The sequence below is a fragment of the Chelon labrosus genome (genome assembly GCF_963514085.1).
Source record: "Chelon labrosus genome assembly, chromosome: 23".
NCBI classification, from domain to species: Eukaryota; Metazoa; Chordata; class Actinopteri; order Mugiliformes; family Mugilidae; genus Chelon; species Chelon labrosus.
Genome location: NC_140356.1, coordinates 16,151,496 through 16,169,053, shown reverse-complemented (window position 1 = coordinate 16,169,053; position 17,558 = coordinate 16,151,496). Strand labels below are relative to the sequence as shown.

The 17,558-nt window shown below is 43.9% G+C and overlaps 1 protein-coding gene across 1 annotated transcript in view; it reads left to right on the top strand.

Moving 5' to 3' along the window:
* Window positions 1–11,208, top strand: part of ptn (pleiotrophin) — a 46,002-nt gene extending 34,794 nt beyond the window's left edge. Inside the window, exons 4-5 of the mRNA XM_084573977.1 lie at window positions 862–1,023; window positions 10,451–11,208. Of these exons, the coding sequence (XP_084430103.1) occupies window positions 862–1,023; window positions 10,451–10,506 (218 nt within the window). The 3' untranslated portion in view covers window positions 10,507–11,208. The remainder of the gene's footprint in view (window positions 1–861; window positions 1,024–10,450) is intronic.
* The last annotated feature ends 6,350 nt before the right edge of the window (window positions 11,209–17,558 follow it).

Genomic DNA, 17,558 nt, shown 5'->3' with positions numbered 1-17,558 from the left:
AGTCCCGACAGGGTTCTCGCAACAATGGCCCTGTCACTCCCTCTTTCTGCTCTCCATCTCCACCCCACCCCCCTCACCTCATCTCCCACCTCTCCCCTCCTCTGATGAGCGCCCTGGGATCTCAGAAGCACTGACAAGAGGTGTGATGCTTTTGCGTGTCGGAGAAAGCTGACGAGCAAGTGTCACAGCCCTCGAGGGAGCACCGGCTAGATTGGCAACAAAATAATGGAGGGGGATATGAGAGACCATACAGTGCACGAGCTCTGCAAACACATTTCTGTAACATGCGCCGGTCACTTTACGACAATTTTCCAGAGGAGTCTTGCATCCTCTTTGAGTTTAAGGTTACATTTCATATGAAAATGGAATCGCATATGTGAACCTGGAAGCTGGAGGTACTTTTCACCGCTCTAAGCTTCTAAGATCATATCGTGTCCGTTATTCCTTGGATGCAGCAGCAGAAGCAGCCAGTCCTGTTTGTGATTACATGCGTCTCTTAGAGAGTTTCATCATACAGGAGATATAGGATCAAAACCGGTGAAGCAACATCTGTCCCTGCAGCCTCTGTCTTATTAAGAAAAGCATCTCATGCATGTTGGACACTTTGTATTGAGAGCAATAGGTGATAGTCAACTCCTCATCAAACAGCCATTCAAAATCTATGACTCTCAAGTCCCCGAGCTCAGGGGTCTCGTTCCAGTCACTGATTGCAATTGACTGCCACTTGAAGCAAGTATACGATCATCTGTGTGTCACTTTTCCAAGTTTCCTGCCTGATCGCACGTATATCACTCCTTCTCTGAGCTGCTTCACTTAACAAAAGTGTCTAATTAAGTGTTTTGATTTTGCCGTGCGCTACAGGGGAGTGCAAGTACGACTTCCAGGCCTGGGGGGAGTGCGATCTGGCGACGGGCAAGAAGAACAGAACGGGAGTGCTGAAGCGGGCGCTCATGGACGCGACCTGCGCCGCCACCGTCACAGCCACCAAGCCTTGTGGGAAGATCCCCAAGACCAAGCAGCAAGGTAAGCTGAGGGGAATAAATCATGGCTTGCATGTAAGCGTAACCCCGCCGCCGGACGTGGTGATGGGACGCACCGAAGTCCTGTTGATGGATCACAGCGTCCTCCAGAATGTGGGTTCTGTGTGCGCAAGGGAAAAGGATATGATAATTTACTGTTGAGGCTCAGAGGCCGAAACAAGACTTGGCATGATATTTAAATAGACGCGGGCGCTTGAGAAATGGCCTCTCATGAGAGTGATGAACAGTTTTGCATGGTCTGTATTTAACACTGTAGATAAACTCGTCTAAAGACAACACGCCACAACCCCTGTAGGCCAGTTTACAGACATCACCTGCAAAGTTATCCAGCATGACATAGTCCATTAGCAAAAGAAGAAACTATATCTGCATAGATCTATTACAATCTGTTACAAAGTGCTTTAGAAAATAAAGATAAACAAAAAGAAAAAATGTTTAAATGCCAGTCAACAATGGGCATTTGGACAAAATTAAACTACTGGTAAAAACAGCAAGTCGACCTGTAATTGTTAATGGAGGATTAAAGGTACTGTTTAGTGTTAGTTTGAAGCCTAAGGATTATTATTATTTTTTTAATAGTATGTTTGAAAGAAAGAAGTGGACGTAGCCTTAAGAAGTACTGCGGGACATAGACGGCGTAGCCTACGCCAGTGCGAGCCATTTATACTTGTGCGCTTGTTTTGTAACAACTCCACCCAAACGCTAGTCGGCGCTGTGTCTTTTCTTTTTTTTTACCAGTCGGGTTAATTTTGGTTTCTACTTCCTGCTTCACTTTCAGCAATGGCGACCAAAACTTTTGCCGAAATTGCGGCGAAGACGAGTCGTACAAATGTTTGTATCTCCGAACCTCCTCAGTTAACCTTTCCTCGATGTGTTCCATCTTTATCGATTTGAAAATTGTGGAGATGATGAATACTAAAGCGGAAATATGCTACTACCAAGCGGACCAATCACGTAGTTACATTTCTGGGGAGGTGCACGTCAGGCTACAGTGTTAGGGTACGGTCTGCGCTGTCACCGTAGCTACGGTGTCAAATTGACGCAGAAGCCTAAACCGCCTATTAAAGGTCGAGCATTCTTTCTAATGGCCAGCAGGGGGCGACTCCACTGGTCACAAGAAGATTAAAGCGATTTCTCACTTTATTACCTCACTAAACATTTTCATTAAACTTTTATGGCCTCAGTTGCCAGTGTCAAGCCTTCTTGGGTAAAGTATAATGCACATTGTGTAAACTCTGGTCGTATTTAGAGTAAAATAGACTGTAAACAGGTTTTACCGTAGAGCGTGCCTGTATATCAACATGAAGTTGCTGAACGGCGGCCAACGGGTCAAACTCAAAGCCTCAAAACCAGTGGATCACATCAAAGCGGATGTGTCAGTCTTGTATAAACAGTTATGGTTTACAGAACGGCTTCTCAATTGCCCCTTTTCACAAAACAAATACCATTATATTCGCACGTTTGTGTGCAATAAAACCTCGCCCTACAGACGAAAGCCTTTTACGAGCCTTGTTCTGTTGAAATGCACTGTCCCTGAACCCGACGTGCAATCAACACACCCTGTCTGGGCTGACTTTATATTTATTTTCTCATTAGGTAGGTTTGGATCAAAAAAAAGCCAAACCAACGCAGAAAAAGACAGATGATTTAAGACAACTCTTTCCACTGTTGGATCATTGCGAACAGTTCCAGGGACCGTTAGATCACTTTGCTTAATTAATCATAGCTGGAGGGGCTGTCTACCACCGTTTCTTCTGATGACCTTCCCTCCTGACAGGCTTGCGCATTTCAGATGTTTGTTTTATTTCCGGCACAACGCAAAGGTCAAAACCAGACACAAAGGGATCTCAACTTCACCGTAATTAGGGTAAATTAGCTCCAGCATACAGTACGTAACGACGCGTGTGGAAGCACGAACGTCTTCTCTCGCCTTTGTAATAATTACCGTGGAAGTTCAGTAGATGTTTATCTCGTCTCCGCTGCATCTCGGACTGATTGCATCTTCGCTAAATCCGACAAAGCCTCGCAAATGATTTAATCTCAGGCACTGACAGCCGTGATTCACATTCACTCAATCCGGCTTCGGCATGATGGAAATCCTCCTACTTAAGTGCTCAGTTGAAGCAGTGAGTGACAGAATTAAAGCAGGGGTGAATAGGTTAACTCGCTATTCAGCTGTAATTACAACCTTTTAGCTTTCTTCAGTCACGTCAAAGACACTGAACTCTGGATTTTCTATTATATATTTTTTTATTATTATTATTCTTCCCCCATCTGTGGGAAATGCGCGCTTATCAGAAAAGCTTGAGCAGAAACAAGACGTGAACTAATGGGTGAATATTAAATAACCACGCGGATGCACGTAGAATATTTAAGTCCGCTTGCAGAGACGGCCGATAAGAAGCTCTTGATTCGCTCCGAGTGACTCACTGCCTCTTGTTAATTTTGCAAACAGGGACGTAATTGACCCACCGTCAATGCCCCATTGTCCAAACAGGATTATAACGATTGCAGAATCGTCGCCAAAGGCCACAAACTGCGCCCTTATCACGCTCGGCAGATGACACGTGTCCACACAGAGAGTTTGCTCAACGTCGCTGTCGCTCCCTTCGAACGAGCGGAGTCAGGTACGGAGCCCCTTTCCGAATGACGGAGATAAGACGAGACGAGCGCTCTCGTGACAGCCTCTTAGCACGGGGAGTCCTGGAGCTGCAGCGCATCTGTCCGCCCGAGTGTTTGCCTTAAATTTTTATAGCAAACTCTATTTGCCTTTCAACCGAAGGATCCGCTGAATTTCCCGCTCGGTAGCACATCATTAATGCATCGCGAGGGGGAAGATCCTTGAGGAGCTGCACTATACATCCCATCTGTACCGTTTGCTTGTTCCGCTGGAAATATATACAGCTGCGTTAAAATATATAGAGATGTGGAAGGATTTATAGCAGGGGGGTGTGGAGAAGTGAGGGATGTAAGAAATACTGGGGATCAGACGTGACATTTTATTATGTGACAACTTTCGTGACATTTGGAACAAACGCCCAATTACGTACGCTGATCAGGCATAACATTATGACCACCTTCCTAATATTGTGTAGGTCTCCCTTGTGCCTCTGAAACAGTTGTGACTCATCAGAGAATGGACGTGGGCCTTCTAAAGGTGTCCTGTAGTGTCTGGCAACAGGATGTTATTAGTGGAGGGGCTTTGGGTCCTATGGGTTGAGGGGCCTCTGTGGATCTAGTGAATTTGGAGGCTAGGTCAACACCTTGCGCTGTTCTTCATGTTTTTTGAGCTGTTCCTAAACCACTGTTGTGTGTGTGCCTCAAGGAGTGTCACTGCTATGGTGTAGGGGTGCCTGCTCTGGTCTAGGTGGGTGGTAAGTAATGTCTAAAAAACATCCATAGGTCCAAAAGTTTCCCAGCAGCACACTGAATCATCACAAGATGGTCAATGTTATTCACTTCTCCTGTCAGTGGTCATAATGTTATGCCTCATCAGTATATGCATCTTAAAAGGCCCATCCATTTCCACGTTATTGTAAGGTAGTAAGGCACTGGCTACCTTTACACAGAAAATACTGTTGCATCTGATTGAAATCACTCTGATTAGAGATTCCAACTTAACGTTTTACGTGGATCTCACTCATGGAACTTACAGTGACCCGATAAGATATGCGTTTACATGCTCCAAACCTTTTTGTTGAATTCAGATTCAGATTCAGAAAACGTTATTTGTCTCCACGGGGGCAATTTAAGGCTCATGTGAGCAGCATTTAAGGAACAAAAAAATAGAACAATGCACAGTTTATACAAAAAACTATGCCGGAAATATTTTAACTTAACAAACCGTCCATGTACAATGTAAACGGGACTACATGAGTAAAGTGAATGAAGCGTGAACGTAAACAAGAATTACAGAGATTATATATTTACATGTTATCACAGAGGTAGTATGGGTAATAAATAACTATAACTGCATTCGGATCATTAGTGGAACATTGGTGTCCATGTGATTCATCAAACCCTGTCACGTCTGATGAATCCTTTTGAAACTTCCCGTCTTTGGACAGTGCAGCCGTGGAGATGCAAGTTCCATAAATCTAATTACTTTACTGCTGATATGAAGGATCTTTTGAGGAATTGATGAATCGCTGCTTCAGTCAAAGAAATCCATAAAAATAAGTCAATTTCAGCTCCACATTAAAATCCTTTTTTGAGGACGCACGTATGCACTCCACATCACACATGCACATCGATTATTCTGCCTTTTCATTACGGATGTGTGCAATATGTTGCACACCGTGAACTTATGTTTAAAAAAATGCAGATGCACAGTATTTTATTCATCTACGTTTGCCAGCAAGTGAAAATGTATGTAGCGGCGCTGCATACCTGCACGCGTCAGTTCTGATGAAGGTCGGGATGTGGAGTGACAAGCGCAGAGGTGCGAGAGCTGAGGGCGAAAGAGAAGCGAAGTGAAGATGACAGTGGCTGAGATGAAGGGAGGCAGTTGGGAAGAGAGACCTGCTATCTGAGCGAGGTGGGATTTCCCATATCTGCCAGTTGGAAGATAAGCCCTGGGAAGCAGAGGGGTTACTGGGGAAAAGAAAAAGGGGGTGCCGTGCACAATGAGGTGTGCAGGGGGAGGGGAATTGTGCATGCTTTTCTCCGTGTGTCAGGGGATGGCAAAGATACAGTCCACAGCAGCGGGATCAGAGGGCTTACGAGAAAAAAAACACCAATGTTTGGCTTCGGAGTGACTGAGATAGAGAGAGGAGAGGCCATCTAACCCCCCCCCTGGCTGGGAGTGGAGATCTTCCCATGCCAAAATCTGCAATTCTGAACAGCCACCTTGGGTTCGGGAGATAGGTTTCCCCTGACTGCAGCAGGTTGCCGTGATGGACGCAGCATCTGTCATTTGCAGATTCTGGAGGTAGACAATGCTAAGAGGCACCTTGGGAGCGATCTGAGATCCAGAGTTGCGTGTCTTCGCTGTCTAGTCCAGGTGAAACACAGACCCCGCGGGGCGCAGGCGAGAACAAAAAGTGACAGAAATGAAACATTATGAATGCCTGTAGAAACCTCACGGCCCCTGCCTCCTCTTTTCGGCGGAACTGGAGAGAGGAGGTACGCGAGGGAGTGTTCGGATGCCAGAGTTGATTTCAGGTTAAACAAAAGGCTCTGTCTGAGATAAAGCTGGCACCTCCGCGAATTTGCTTTCGTCATTCTTCTCGGACAGACAGCTGGTGTCCTGGTTTTTAAATCAAAGACGCGCATTCGCAGCCGCGCACACGGTGTTATTATTTCACTCAATACGTCTGTCTGAACTGAGGCGCAGCTGCAGAAACCGAAGTAAGATGAAGAAGATTTGAAGCTCCAGGTTAGGCAGAAGTTAGAACAGATTCGTTTTGTGCCTTTTTTGTCCAAGATCTTCTTAAAACGCAGCTGACAGACCGGTCACAACGTGAGAGGAATGAATTTGGATCTTGAGGCGAAGTTCATGGAAAATACAATACTTTCCTATCAGTTTGAGGCACAATAATTAATTAGTAGCTACGGTTCACTGTCGGTTTAGCTGTGTATGCAGCTCAGTCGCACTGTGACAGCCTGGAGATGATCAAAACAGAGTTCAGCGACTGCAGCAAGAGCAATTAAACAACCATAATTGAGGGTCTAAGAATAGAGGATGTTGTATTCTAAAGCTTTCCGAAACAAATGTGTGAATAGTGGCTGCATGAAACTTGGCCAGATATTCAGCAAATCTGCAGTACTTGCACAGTGTATTTTGAACATTTTTTGAATTACACTTAAAAGTAGATGTTTTTGGGGCCTCGGTTATACAGAAACAACAGGGAGTGATGCATGCAACAAACAAGAGGTCTGCAGCTAGATGTCAAACAGCGACGTCGCGGTTCTCGGCCACCGTGTCATCACTGAGTTATTAAGGCCCTCATGCGGTACGCAACGTGCAAATGCAGCAGAAAGTCCACATCTCGTATACACAGCGGAGGCATCAGTGTGATACTGAATCATTTTCCCCTTTTTCCTCTCCGGGGAGCTGAATGTGCTGACGCAAAAACGACGGGGGGAGAAATGGAGAGAAGGCAAAACAAATGAAAACAAGCAAACGAATGGGATGGGAGAGCCATTTCTCCACATTCGCATGGACGAGAGCGCCTTGCAAGTGGCAATGTTTACGGCAGTGGAAGTTTGAGGCGACAAGAAGTGATTTCTAAGAAGATTCCCTCGTGGTGCAAGTTGGGAATGCAAAAAGGTTGAAACTCGAGTGAAGTCTCATTGAATGAGCAGAACTTGTCGCACTTCAGAACTGCTTGCCGGCATCTCATTAGGGGATTTGTGAGTTGTGGAGGTGTCTTGTCAGGGTAATCCATTCATGCAAACATTAATTCAGGATTTAAGACTCCATTTATGATCAAATATATATCTTAAGATACACCAAGATGACAGACAGTTTAATCAGATCTATCCCCTACTTGATTGCTACTAGTTTGGCCATGGATTAAAGTACCATATGGTGACTTTTATCCTACATATGACACATCTATAACTATAGATATGAGGCAAAAGAAAAGCGAAGGTGTAGGTGGATCTATATATAAGTGCAGTAGGAACTTGCTTGGATGATGCACATGCGCTAAACAAAAGGGTGTGGATTAGCCCGGCTGACACCTCTGTTCAACATGCCATAAGCTGAAAAGCCTGCTAAGGAGAAGGTGCTCGCGGTAAGAGATTAGCAGAGGCAAGCATCTAATAAATACAAGCATAGATTTTTAAAGAGGTTGGTGAGAACTTAGCAGAAATGCAGCCATAGGCCTTTAACACCCCATGGTTTTACTTTTGATTGTAGGAAAAGCACTGGTTTTTACTTACAACAACGGTTTAATTCTTGTGTTAAAGTAAGACGTAAAAGCTTAAAGGGGAATTACCGTTTTTTACAACCTCGACCTTATTTCTGGCATAAAATACGATCGTTTACTCACCCATATACCTTTGGTGCCCTTCGGACGGTATTTAGATCCGCGTATATCCATATAGTGGGAGTGACTGGGGCACCGAAACGCAGCCTCTAAATAACGCATTATCTGCCACGAAACCCGTTCATTTCACCGATATTTTGTTATGATACGCTAGTGCTATTCAACATGGCTGAATATTTTTCTGATCCCGACGTTGTGGACGACGACGACTTTGTTTATGATGGACGTCCTTACCGTTTTGAGCCAGAGTATACGGATGAGGAGCTCGTTGAAAGGAGGATGCGGCGGCAGAGAGAGAAACAGCTGGCCAAAGAACAACAAACCGTTGCGCGTCCGCGAATAGATAACAGGTAACTCCGGACTCAATGGGGAATAGCACTAGTGTATCATAACAAAATATTGGTGAAATGAACGAGTTTCGCGGCAGATAATGCGTTATTTAGAGGCTGCGTTTCGGTGCCCCAGTCACTCCCACTATATGGATATACACTGTGCTCCGCTGGATCTAAATATCTTCCGAACGACTCCAAATGACACCAAAGTTATATGGGTGAGTAAATGATCGTATTTTATGCCAGAAATAAGGTCCAGGTTGTAGAAAATGGTAATTCCCCTTTAATTGTAGGAAAAGCACTGGTTTTTACTTATGGCAATGTTTTTATTCTTGTGTCCAAGCCACATGTAAAGGTTTGAGAAATAGTCTTGTTTCTGATTCCGTTTCAAAATTTTGAGAAATCACGTTTACATAGATGATATTTCTTCAACTGGATTTAAATCATTCTGATTAGAGATTCAAAGTTTCCAACTTGTTGGTCTGCACGCGGTGGGGCATCAAAACCGTCTTCTAAATTAGAAGAAAGTTGTTACCCAAACTCTACGGACAATGCTGATTTCATTAAATAGAAGATAATTTTAAACATGTGCAAGGTACAGTGAGTCGGTTGGCTGTGCCACTGCCATTCATAAGCACTACTGTATACTGGCCTCACTAGTTGGCTGTTGTGGATAGGAGCTGCAGTGGTTTAGCCAGGATTACCTTGCAAAAATTATGTCACTGTTTTTTCAATTGGTTTTTACAAAGGTATCTCCATTGTGTGTGGGATCTTAGTCAGGCTCCCGGTCAATCACAAGGATCCTGACAGAGCCAGTGTGTGACATGCAACATAGTGATTGGCACAGCAGCGAAAGGGGCGGGTTTGGAGGGACGGGTCCAGGAGGTTTGGAGGGACGGGTCCAGGCTTGTCTTGTGCTGTGAGGGAACCGGTGCCCAGCTTGAGAGGGCTCCTGTGTGTCGCTGAATGCGTGCATTTCTGACTGAAAGATAACGTCTCCTGCCTCCATTTATCCATTCGCTACCATATGTTTGGATTCGTGTAAATGCGTGTTTTAAGACTTTTGAAAATATTCGAAAAACATTTCAACCAAAAATTTCACGACCCCCTGCAGTACCTCCACCTACCCCCAGGAAAGAATATCATAGCTATATTATAACTTCATATAGTGTGCACACATTAGCAAAAAGCTCTACAAATGCTAACTAATAACTTGTCACCATGGCAGTTATAACACTACCGTGACCCGCTGATCCTGATGCTGTGTGGGAGAACAAATCTAATTAGTGCTTCCATGTAAAAAACAGTTGGATGTTTAAAGGCTGCTTGTAGAAGAAGAACAAATCCTCCAGCTACAACAGTTCTTAACGCTTGTAAAGGTGTTTGCTAACCTTAAACTGAAGCTGAAAATTCAGTCATTAATATATATTTCTTTGTTTTTTACCCGTCTTATTCCAGCTGTGGCATGTCAAGATGTCTTCTGTCAAAATGCTGAAGATGTCACATGGTTTTACCACGAAAAACAGTCTCTTTCAAGATGTGTATCTGCCCACATGAAAGCAAACCAACGGGGATTTAGAAAAAGATAAGAATTTGACTAAGAGACAGGCATGCACGCGGCCAAGCGGATACGTACGCGAAGCGCTCGGCGGATTGACAGTCCAGCAAACAGTTAGCCAGAAGCTCGCTGGCCAAACCGCCGCAGGTTGTGCTCTCTTTCTGTTCAGCAGAGCGGAGAGGCCACAAAGCAGAAAGGGAAGCCATGCACTGTGGCTTCTGTCATGGCTGCCAGGTACCGAGCCACTGTTGCGGGAAGTTGATAAAGTGGTTTTTCATGGAGTACACACACACACACACACCAGGCCACCAAATCAATCCCCAGGAGAGAGAGCAGGTGGAACTGCGAGCTATGTCGCGGCGGTCAACGGGCGCCCTGGCACGACAAACCGATTAAAAGTCATACAATCTGACACGGAGGGCTGGGTTCCCTTCATGGAAACAGCGGCATTTGCTTATTTTCAAAGACATCCCCTGTGGCTGGAGAATTGTCAAAGTAAAACTGTTTTTGTCTGTTTTCTTGCAGATGCAAAGAAGCAAAAGAAGGAAGGCAAGAAGCGAGAGCGCACCCAAATGGACTGACGAGGACGTTCGAGCCGAGGAGACGTCCGCTGCCCTAATTTGAAAACGGTTCCTCTCTATATGTCCTGTAGGTTGGCAGTAGGAGCCTGTATAGCTTTGACAAAACCAGTGGAAATATGTGCTTTTCTTCTTCCTAGCGCCTCGTAAGAAGCAACACGTACGTTGCCATAGGAGATATAATACTCAGTGGTATAGGGACGGATAATGAGAAGATTTGTTGACTAGTGTTCTCAGCTAATGATGTTATTTCTAGGATTATTTTCTTAAAACACAAATTGCCTAGGATTTGTTGTCCGACTGCATAGCCTAACCCTAATTTGGAAAGCTCTTTGGTCCGTGCCTCGACTTAATGAAGCCGTTTGTTAAAAAGTGGAACTATAAACACCGTCACTTAATTAATTTCACATTTGCAATTCTTCTAAGCAGCCCCAGATAACTGTAGCTCTGTTCTTCCTATCACTGACTGGTGGCAAGTGTCCAGCGCAAATAAACGTGATAGTTCTGTCTGGAGGTTGCATGAACGCTTAAAAATGTGATAGCTTTTAGTTTCTTTTCCTCTTGCTGCTGTGTTGTACCTCAATTTACATCCACTGATTGTTACTCTTCATCTCTCCTGGCTGTAAAAAAAAACATTGTAGTCCTCAGTCGAGGTTAACATTGCTTTTGTTTCCTGGTACATTTCCAAAAATTGAATAAAATGAAAAAAAAATAAAAGTTAGAAAAGATCCAACGTGTTTCTCCTCCTCTTTTTTCTTTTTTTCGCAATAAAAAAAAAAGCACGCGCACGGGTATTTCAAACACATTTCGTATATTTTTATTTGAATTTCATTCTGAGAGGATATGGCACAATGTAAACCACTTAAATGCAGTTCATCTTACAGTGTCGTGGGTGGGCCGATGATGGTTAACACTCGGATTCGTTGTCCGGAACAAATAGTCGATCAAGAATGCATCAAAAAAACAAAAAAGAAAGAAAAAAAATGAAACAACAAAAAAACAAAAAACGTAAATCAATACCATTGTTTACTGTACAGGGAGTATCATAGTCGGGGGAAGGGCAGGAGAATAAATGAGGGGGTCGTTGTGGGGGGAGGGGTAACATTCAGATAGTAGCTATTAAACATGTGTATGTACATTTCAAATGTACCGCATCCGAATTACATATAATGTATTTTAATATAGATATATACAATGCAAACAATAGACTTTTAAATTTCCTATTGCAAGAGAAGCCACAAGCCACAGTGAGTGATACACAATGAACATCTACGTATATAAGCAAATGAAAATTTAACACCTGAATGTACATTTAACACTTGCAGCAGGCTACTGATTTTTTTATTTATTTCTTTTTTTTCCAAAGTTTTTTTAATTTTAACATTTAAAATATTTCCGCAACCCTTGAAGTGGAGTTCAGCTCGGGTCGAGACAGCCTTCAACACATTGCTCGCTTCACAAAAAGAAAAAAGAAAATAATAATAAAATAAAAAATCACCTTCTCCCCAGAGTGTTAAAATTGCAAAAAGTTATAAAGTGTGTCCAGTCAGATGTAGCGGGGGAGGGGGACAGCGGGGGAGGGGCGGACCAGCTTCTTCTTCTTCCCGAGGTGAGTGTGAAGCCTCATAAATTTACAGGTGGAATCAAAAACGAAGCCCTTACCTCTGGGCTCTCCGGGGCCGAACCGAAACTAGTTTTAGCTTTTGTCCTCCTCTGGGGTCTATTTTTTTTTTTTTTTCACTTTTTTAAATTCCATCTTTCAGGCTGGCTGTGAAAGTCGCTCTCTTGGAAATCCCCCCCGGACGGGACGCCGCTCCGATGTGTTCAAGTTTTGCTCGTTTTTACAAGGCAGGAATCCATTTCTTAGCAAATCATGAACTCCAGAAATGCACATATTTTTACATTTATACCTTCTACCTTTACATATACATATATATATATATGTTCTCTCTGAAACACTTTCATAATCCATAGTATCATATCTTTATATCACATTTTCAAACCGAAAAAAAAGCTGTACATTGATCATATTCTAATATATAATACTACATTTGCACTTTTTTTTCTTTGTTTTTTACAATGATAAAAGAAGCAGATTTACAAAAGTGTGATAGAAAATGTACGATATCTACACGTGTTCCAGTAGCACGGAGTGTCTAAAGTGAGTCTTTGGAAGCCTATTACTATTGAAGTGGAAGGAGTGACGACAGAGAAATGTGCATCTTCCCCGATGCGCGCCGTGATATTTCGTCCGGTCTGAAGTCTTCATGCCGAGGAACACCGCACAGCAAGCTGCATGCCCACACACACACACGCGCACGCCAATACACAAATAAATGACAGCGCTGATCTCGACACACAACACAGGGAAGGATGTGACGAAAGTGAACACGCGCAAATTGGATGGGAAATCAACCAAAACAACCCACTGTGTCTGCGAGATAGTATTCAAATATGGCATTTTCTCTGGCTGTATACTGTCGTACGGAAAGGAAACAAAGAAAAAAGAAAAAAATTGAGAATTGAGATGATTATTTTAGATTGTTCAGTCCGCACGTTCATTGCCTCCGCAATCAGGCCGAGATGGAAACGGCGGTAATGGGAGCTCAGAGCTGGGGGGAAAAGACAGATCATTTAGGGAAAAGCTGAATAACACGCTCTTAAATGAGCATCTCACTGCAGCACAACTTTCAGAACGCACACACACTCCGGGAACAACGGGGGTTGGGGTTGGGGGAGGGGGGTTCAGGATAAAAGAGCAATTTGTTTATGTCACTCCGGATAAGGCACTTCAAATTGCTCGGTACAATCCGGCGATATATATATATGTACTTTTCCGTCTCACCTTGTGGACGCTGCTGCTGCTGCGTTTTCGCTTCATCTCCACGAGACTGTTGAGATTCATCTCAGCAAACGGCCCCCAAGAGTGAAGCCAGAGAAACCTCAAATTTCAAGTCATACGTCACGTCATGTGTGCTCCGTAAAAGGAGCGTAGCCCTTTGACATAAGCCGTACGAACGGGAGCCCAGCTAGCTCTGACGGCACACGATGATCTGTTGATTACAACAGAGACGGAGTGTTTATTTTACTCATGTTAGACAGATGGACTTCGGGACGTATACGCGGGGCGCGTATGCATTTTAATGGCCTCGTAAAATGTTAAGGTCGACGCTATGTGACCGTAAGGACGGACTCTGTTTGCAGAACATGAGTATGAGACGATAAAATCAGCGGGGGATGGTGAACGGTATGGTATCGCGCTGTGTTTACGCCAGGCGGCAGGTTTCGTCTGGGACACTGAAATTCCTCCATCAGAACCTTTGGCTGACCTGCCCTGAGTCGCTGTGACTTCTCCAAACATGGACCACTCTCAGTCTGATCTTCTAGCTTTGGATTCTGTCACCGACAGACCCCCTCCCCCACCCCCCCATCCTCCACCGGCTCTCCCTCCCATGCTTCGTTTCTCACAACCCCACTCGTAACCCTGACTACAAAGGCACGCTTATCTGTTTCGTGTGCTCAAAGAACGCCTTGGGGCCATCAGCTGGCCTTCTCCCCAGCACGCATGACAGCTGTGTACGTTCTCCCGTATCACCCACTTCCCCTCCGTTCCCAGACCTGATACAACGTCTGCTCAGCAAATTTGGCTGAGTGAAACTGTTTACCAGAACTTTGGAGACAACTGCGCTAAGCACTTCTTCTTCTCTTATTTATTTTTTTTCCTCCTCCTGGATGCATCCTGCCCTTTTCCCGCACCGGGAGGGCGATAAACTGCCATCACCTTCCATCAAACACCCAAGCAGCTGCTCAAACTGAGACCCCTGGACCACCGCTTGAGCTGTGAGCCACTTACTCCCCTGCTGGTATCACTCAAACGACAGCTTAGCGAAGATTAATCAGATATTCTGGAAGGCTCTTTACCCACTACCGAGATGTGTGACGGATGTCAGACAGACATGGCTCCACTTATCACCATGACGGATGGTTGGATGCTGAACTTGGATGGATGCCTCGGTTCCTGCTGAAACCGCTCAGATAATCACAGACCAGCCGTGACTGGTGCAGTGGGAGTGGGGAGCTAAAGTGCATGCACTTAAGTAAACTTTTGAGATAGTTTTTATTTATTTATTTACTTCATTTTATGCTTTTTTATAATGCTACCAAGTGCAGTACACGAAAAATATATAATACTTAACATATTGCATCATTAACTATGGTTGAAGGAGTTGCAATAGTCTCTCTGAATCAATGAAGCTAGTATTTAACCTACTTAATTTGAACTAAAATGATGGTCAGACCTAAAGTTTAAGTCAAAACAAAAGGCAACTGGAGTTGTTTTAGGTTTCTTGAAGATATTTCACCACTTAGCTTAGCGTTTTAGCTTTGTTTCAGACATTAAAGGCTCAAGTTCAGCCACAAACTCAAAGCTACCCTACGGCTTTTACATGATCTGTGGAGCCGTCATGTGAAAACTTTCCTGTTTTACGAAAGCTTAAACTCCACGTCCGGTCATCCATTTTTGACAAAACACAGACCTAGCGCTCTCCGTTAAGTCGGGGGAAAGCTTCTGCGAGAGTCTGCCTGCACCACCTGCTGCAGGAAACTATGGATTAATCCTGGAAGGCTATTGATGTAGCGCTTTTGTCCTCACACCACCTGCGACTGTCGATGAGACCATGCTGTCCAATCAATGGGCCCGAAAACTACAGCCCTACACTTTAATCAGCCCAACATTTTACAAATCATACATAAATAAACCAGGGATAAATAAATGAAACTATGATATATACCAAAGGTGTCAAACAAATTTTCGTTCAGAGGCAACATACGGCCCAATTTGATCTGAAGCGGGCCAGATCAGTAATGTCGTAGCGTAATAACTTATAAACAGCAGCCACTTTCACTTTTTCCTCTTTGTTTTAGTGCAAACAAGTACATTACTGTCCTTTTACAAAACATTTTATGAACTCTGGAAATTTTTTTTAGTAAAATAAGTGCAATTCCGGCACATTGCTGCCATCTGCTGCAGGTCACGGTGCATATTAGGAATTGCAACTAATTTTATCGGAAAAATCGCAATTTTTTTGTACAGATTTTCGCAGATTTTCAAATTCATCCCACGGGCCAGATTGGACCTGGGGGCGTACGTTTGACACCCATGATATATATACAGTATATCACAAAACATAAATTTAAGCACTTTGACTAAAAGAGGAACTCCAGTGCCTCAGTACTGCACATCCAAAGGTTGCATCTAATATTTATATTTTTGTGTCCGTTTTGAGTAGTAAGGTAATTGATTTAGTTTGTTAAGATTTGTTTTTATGCACTCATTTAGCACATTAGCATAAGAATGGCCAATGCTGCTGCAGCCTGGATAAGATCAGTGGTGCACATTTTAAAGTAAAAGTTGGTGCAAGATTATTGTCGTGAAAGGCAAAACCAGCGTGTTGTTCTGCACATGCATCAGTGAAATGTCGCAGGGAAGAGAAACTACTAATAAAACTAAACTACGTCCCCATGACATTCGTGACCTCACAAGAGTTCGAGGCTGCGACGGGATCAGGGGCCGAGAGGAGCACTAAGTGGGACACGGCGGCAAACCGGGCGTGTAATGGGCAATCTTTAATCTCAAATGTAGGTGTTCCACATCGTCCCATAATCTGATCAGCCTCCTGGTGAGTTTTCATTATAGCATCTGTCCCAGATCTCTCTTTAAAAAAAAAAAGGAGACAGCCTTGAGGAGCTATTCAGTGCAGGCGTAGCTCTCTCGCAAAGCCCCCCTACCGGCCTCAGCGGCAGCCTCCTGATGGCAAACGCTCATGCATATTCATCACTCCAACCGGCGAGCATACGATTACTGTAACTGAGAACGGGCTGAAATGATGGATGACATGCATGAATGCACGGAACGCGCCTTACAGTGAATTAATATTTTCCCCCTTCTTTCATTATAATCAAGCACTTTAATTCGATGTTTTATTTTATTTCCCCCGTGGAATTAATCCACTGAAATGTTAAGTGTAAAAAAAGAAATAAACGAACGAATGAATGGATTACAAAAACGCGTAAAGACGCAGGAATAGCCCTTTTTTAAATCACGAGGCGGTCACCTGTGATCTGAAGTAAACTCCACTCTTGGAGCGCACAAACACCCGTCAGCATGTACACCCACACACACAGGTCTTCACACTCGTCCGTACAGTGGAGTACAGAACGCACCGTGACATTAATCCACCAATCATCAGGATCAAATGAAGTCTCCCACTCATCCACACACACACACACACACAAGCAAACAGCACTAAAACGCCTTCCCGCAGGCTATAATAAAAGGACAGCTCTGAGCTCCAACCACCTGTTTCACTCGCCGAGTAGGAGGGTTCGTCGCAGGGGTGAAAAAAACACGACAGCGACCATAAATATCTTAATAGCCGCCATGAAATAAACATCTGACATCCTGTCAGCAGGAGAAGCCGTAGTTGGTGATGTGATTTCTGGAGATGGCAAATCAAAGAGTGCGACTGAACAATCTCATACCATGTCAACCCCCCTCCCACCACCACCACCTCTTTAAATCCTAGCTATTGTTGTTTGATCTGTTTTTTTTCTTGCGGTTACAGCTACTTCTCTGTAACGATACATGACAGGTTGTATACAGCAATTAAAAAAAAAAAAACATGAATTCCGTACAAAATGGGAAATGTGAAAATGAATGTTGTGCAAGGGGACTGCGTGAGGAGACTTCCTCGCACTTGAGACAAAGATTTCATGAAGATCTCTGCTCCAAGATGAAATAAAATAAAAATAACCCCTCGGTTTTAAGTTTTTGTACAGGTTGAATGTGTGAGATGCGGCGTGTTAATCAGATTCTGTTAGGCTGGAGATACGCTTGCTTCTGAGTCACATGTTCACTGAGAGGTTCCACTAGAGGAGGACTTGGACTGTATAGAACATGCACAGATCAGGCATAACATTATGACCACCTTCATAATATTATGTAGGTCTCCCTTGTACCTCCAAAACAGTTGGGACTCATCAGAGAAGGGACATGG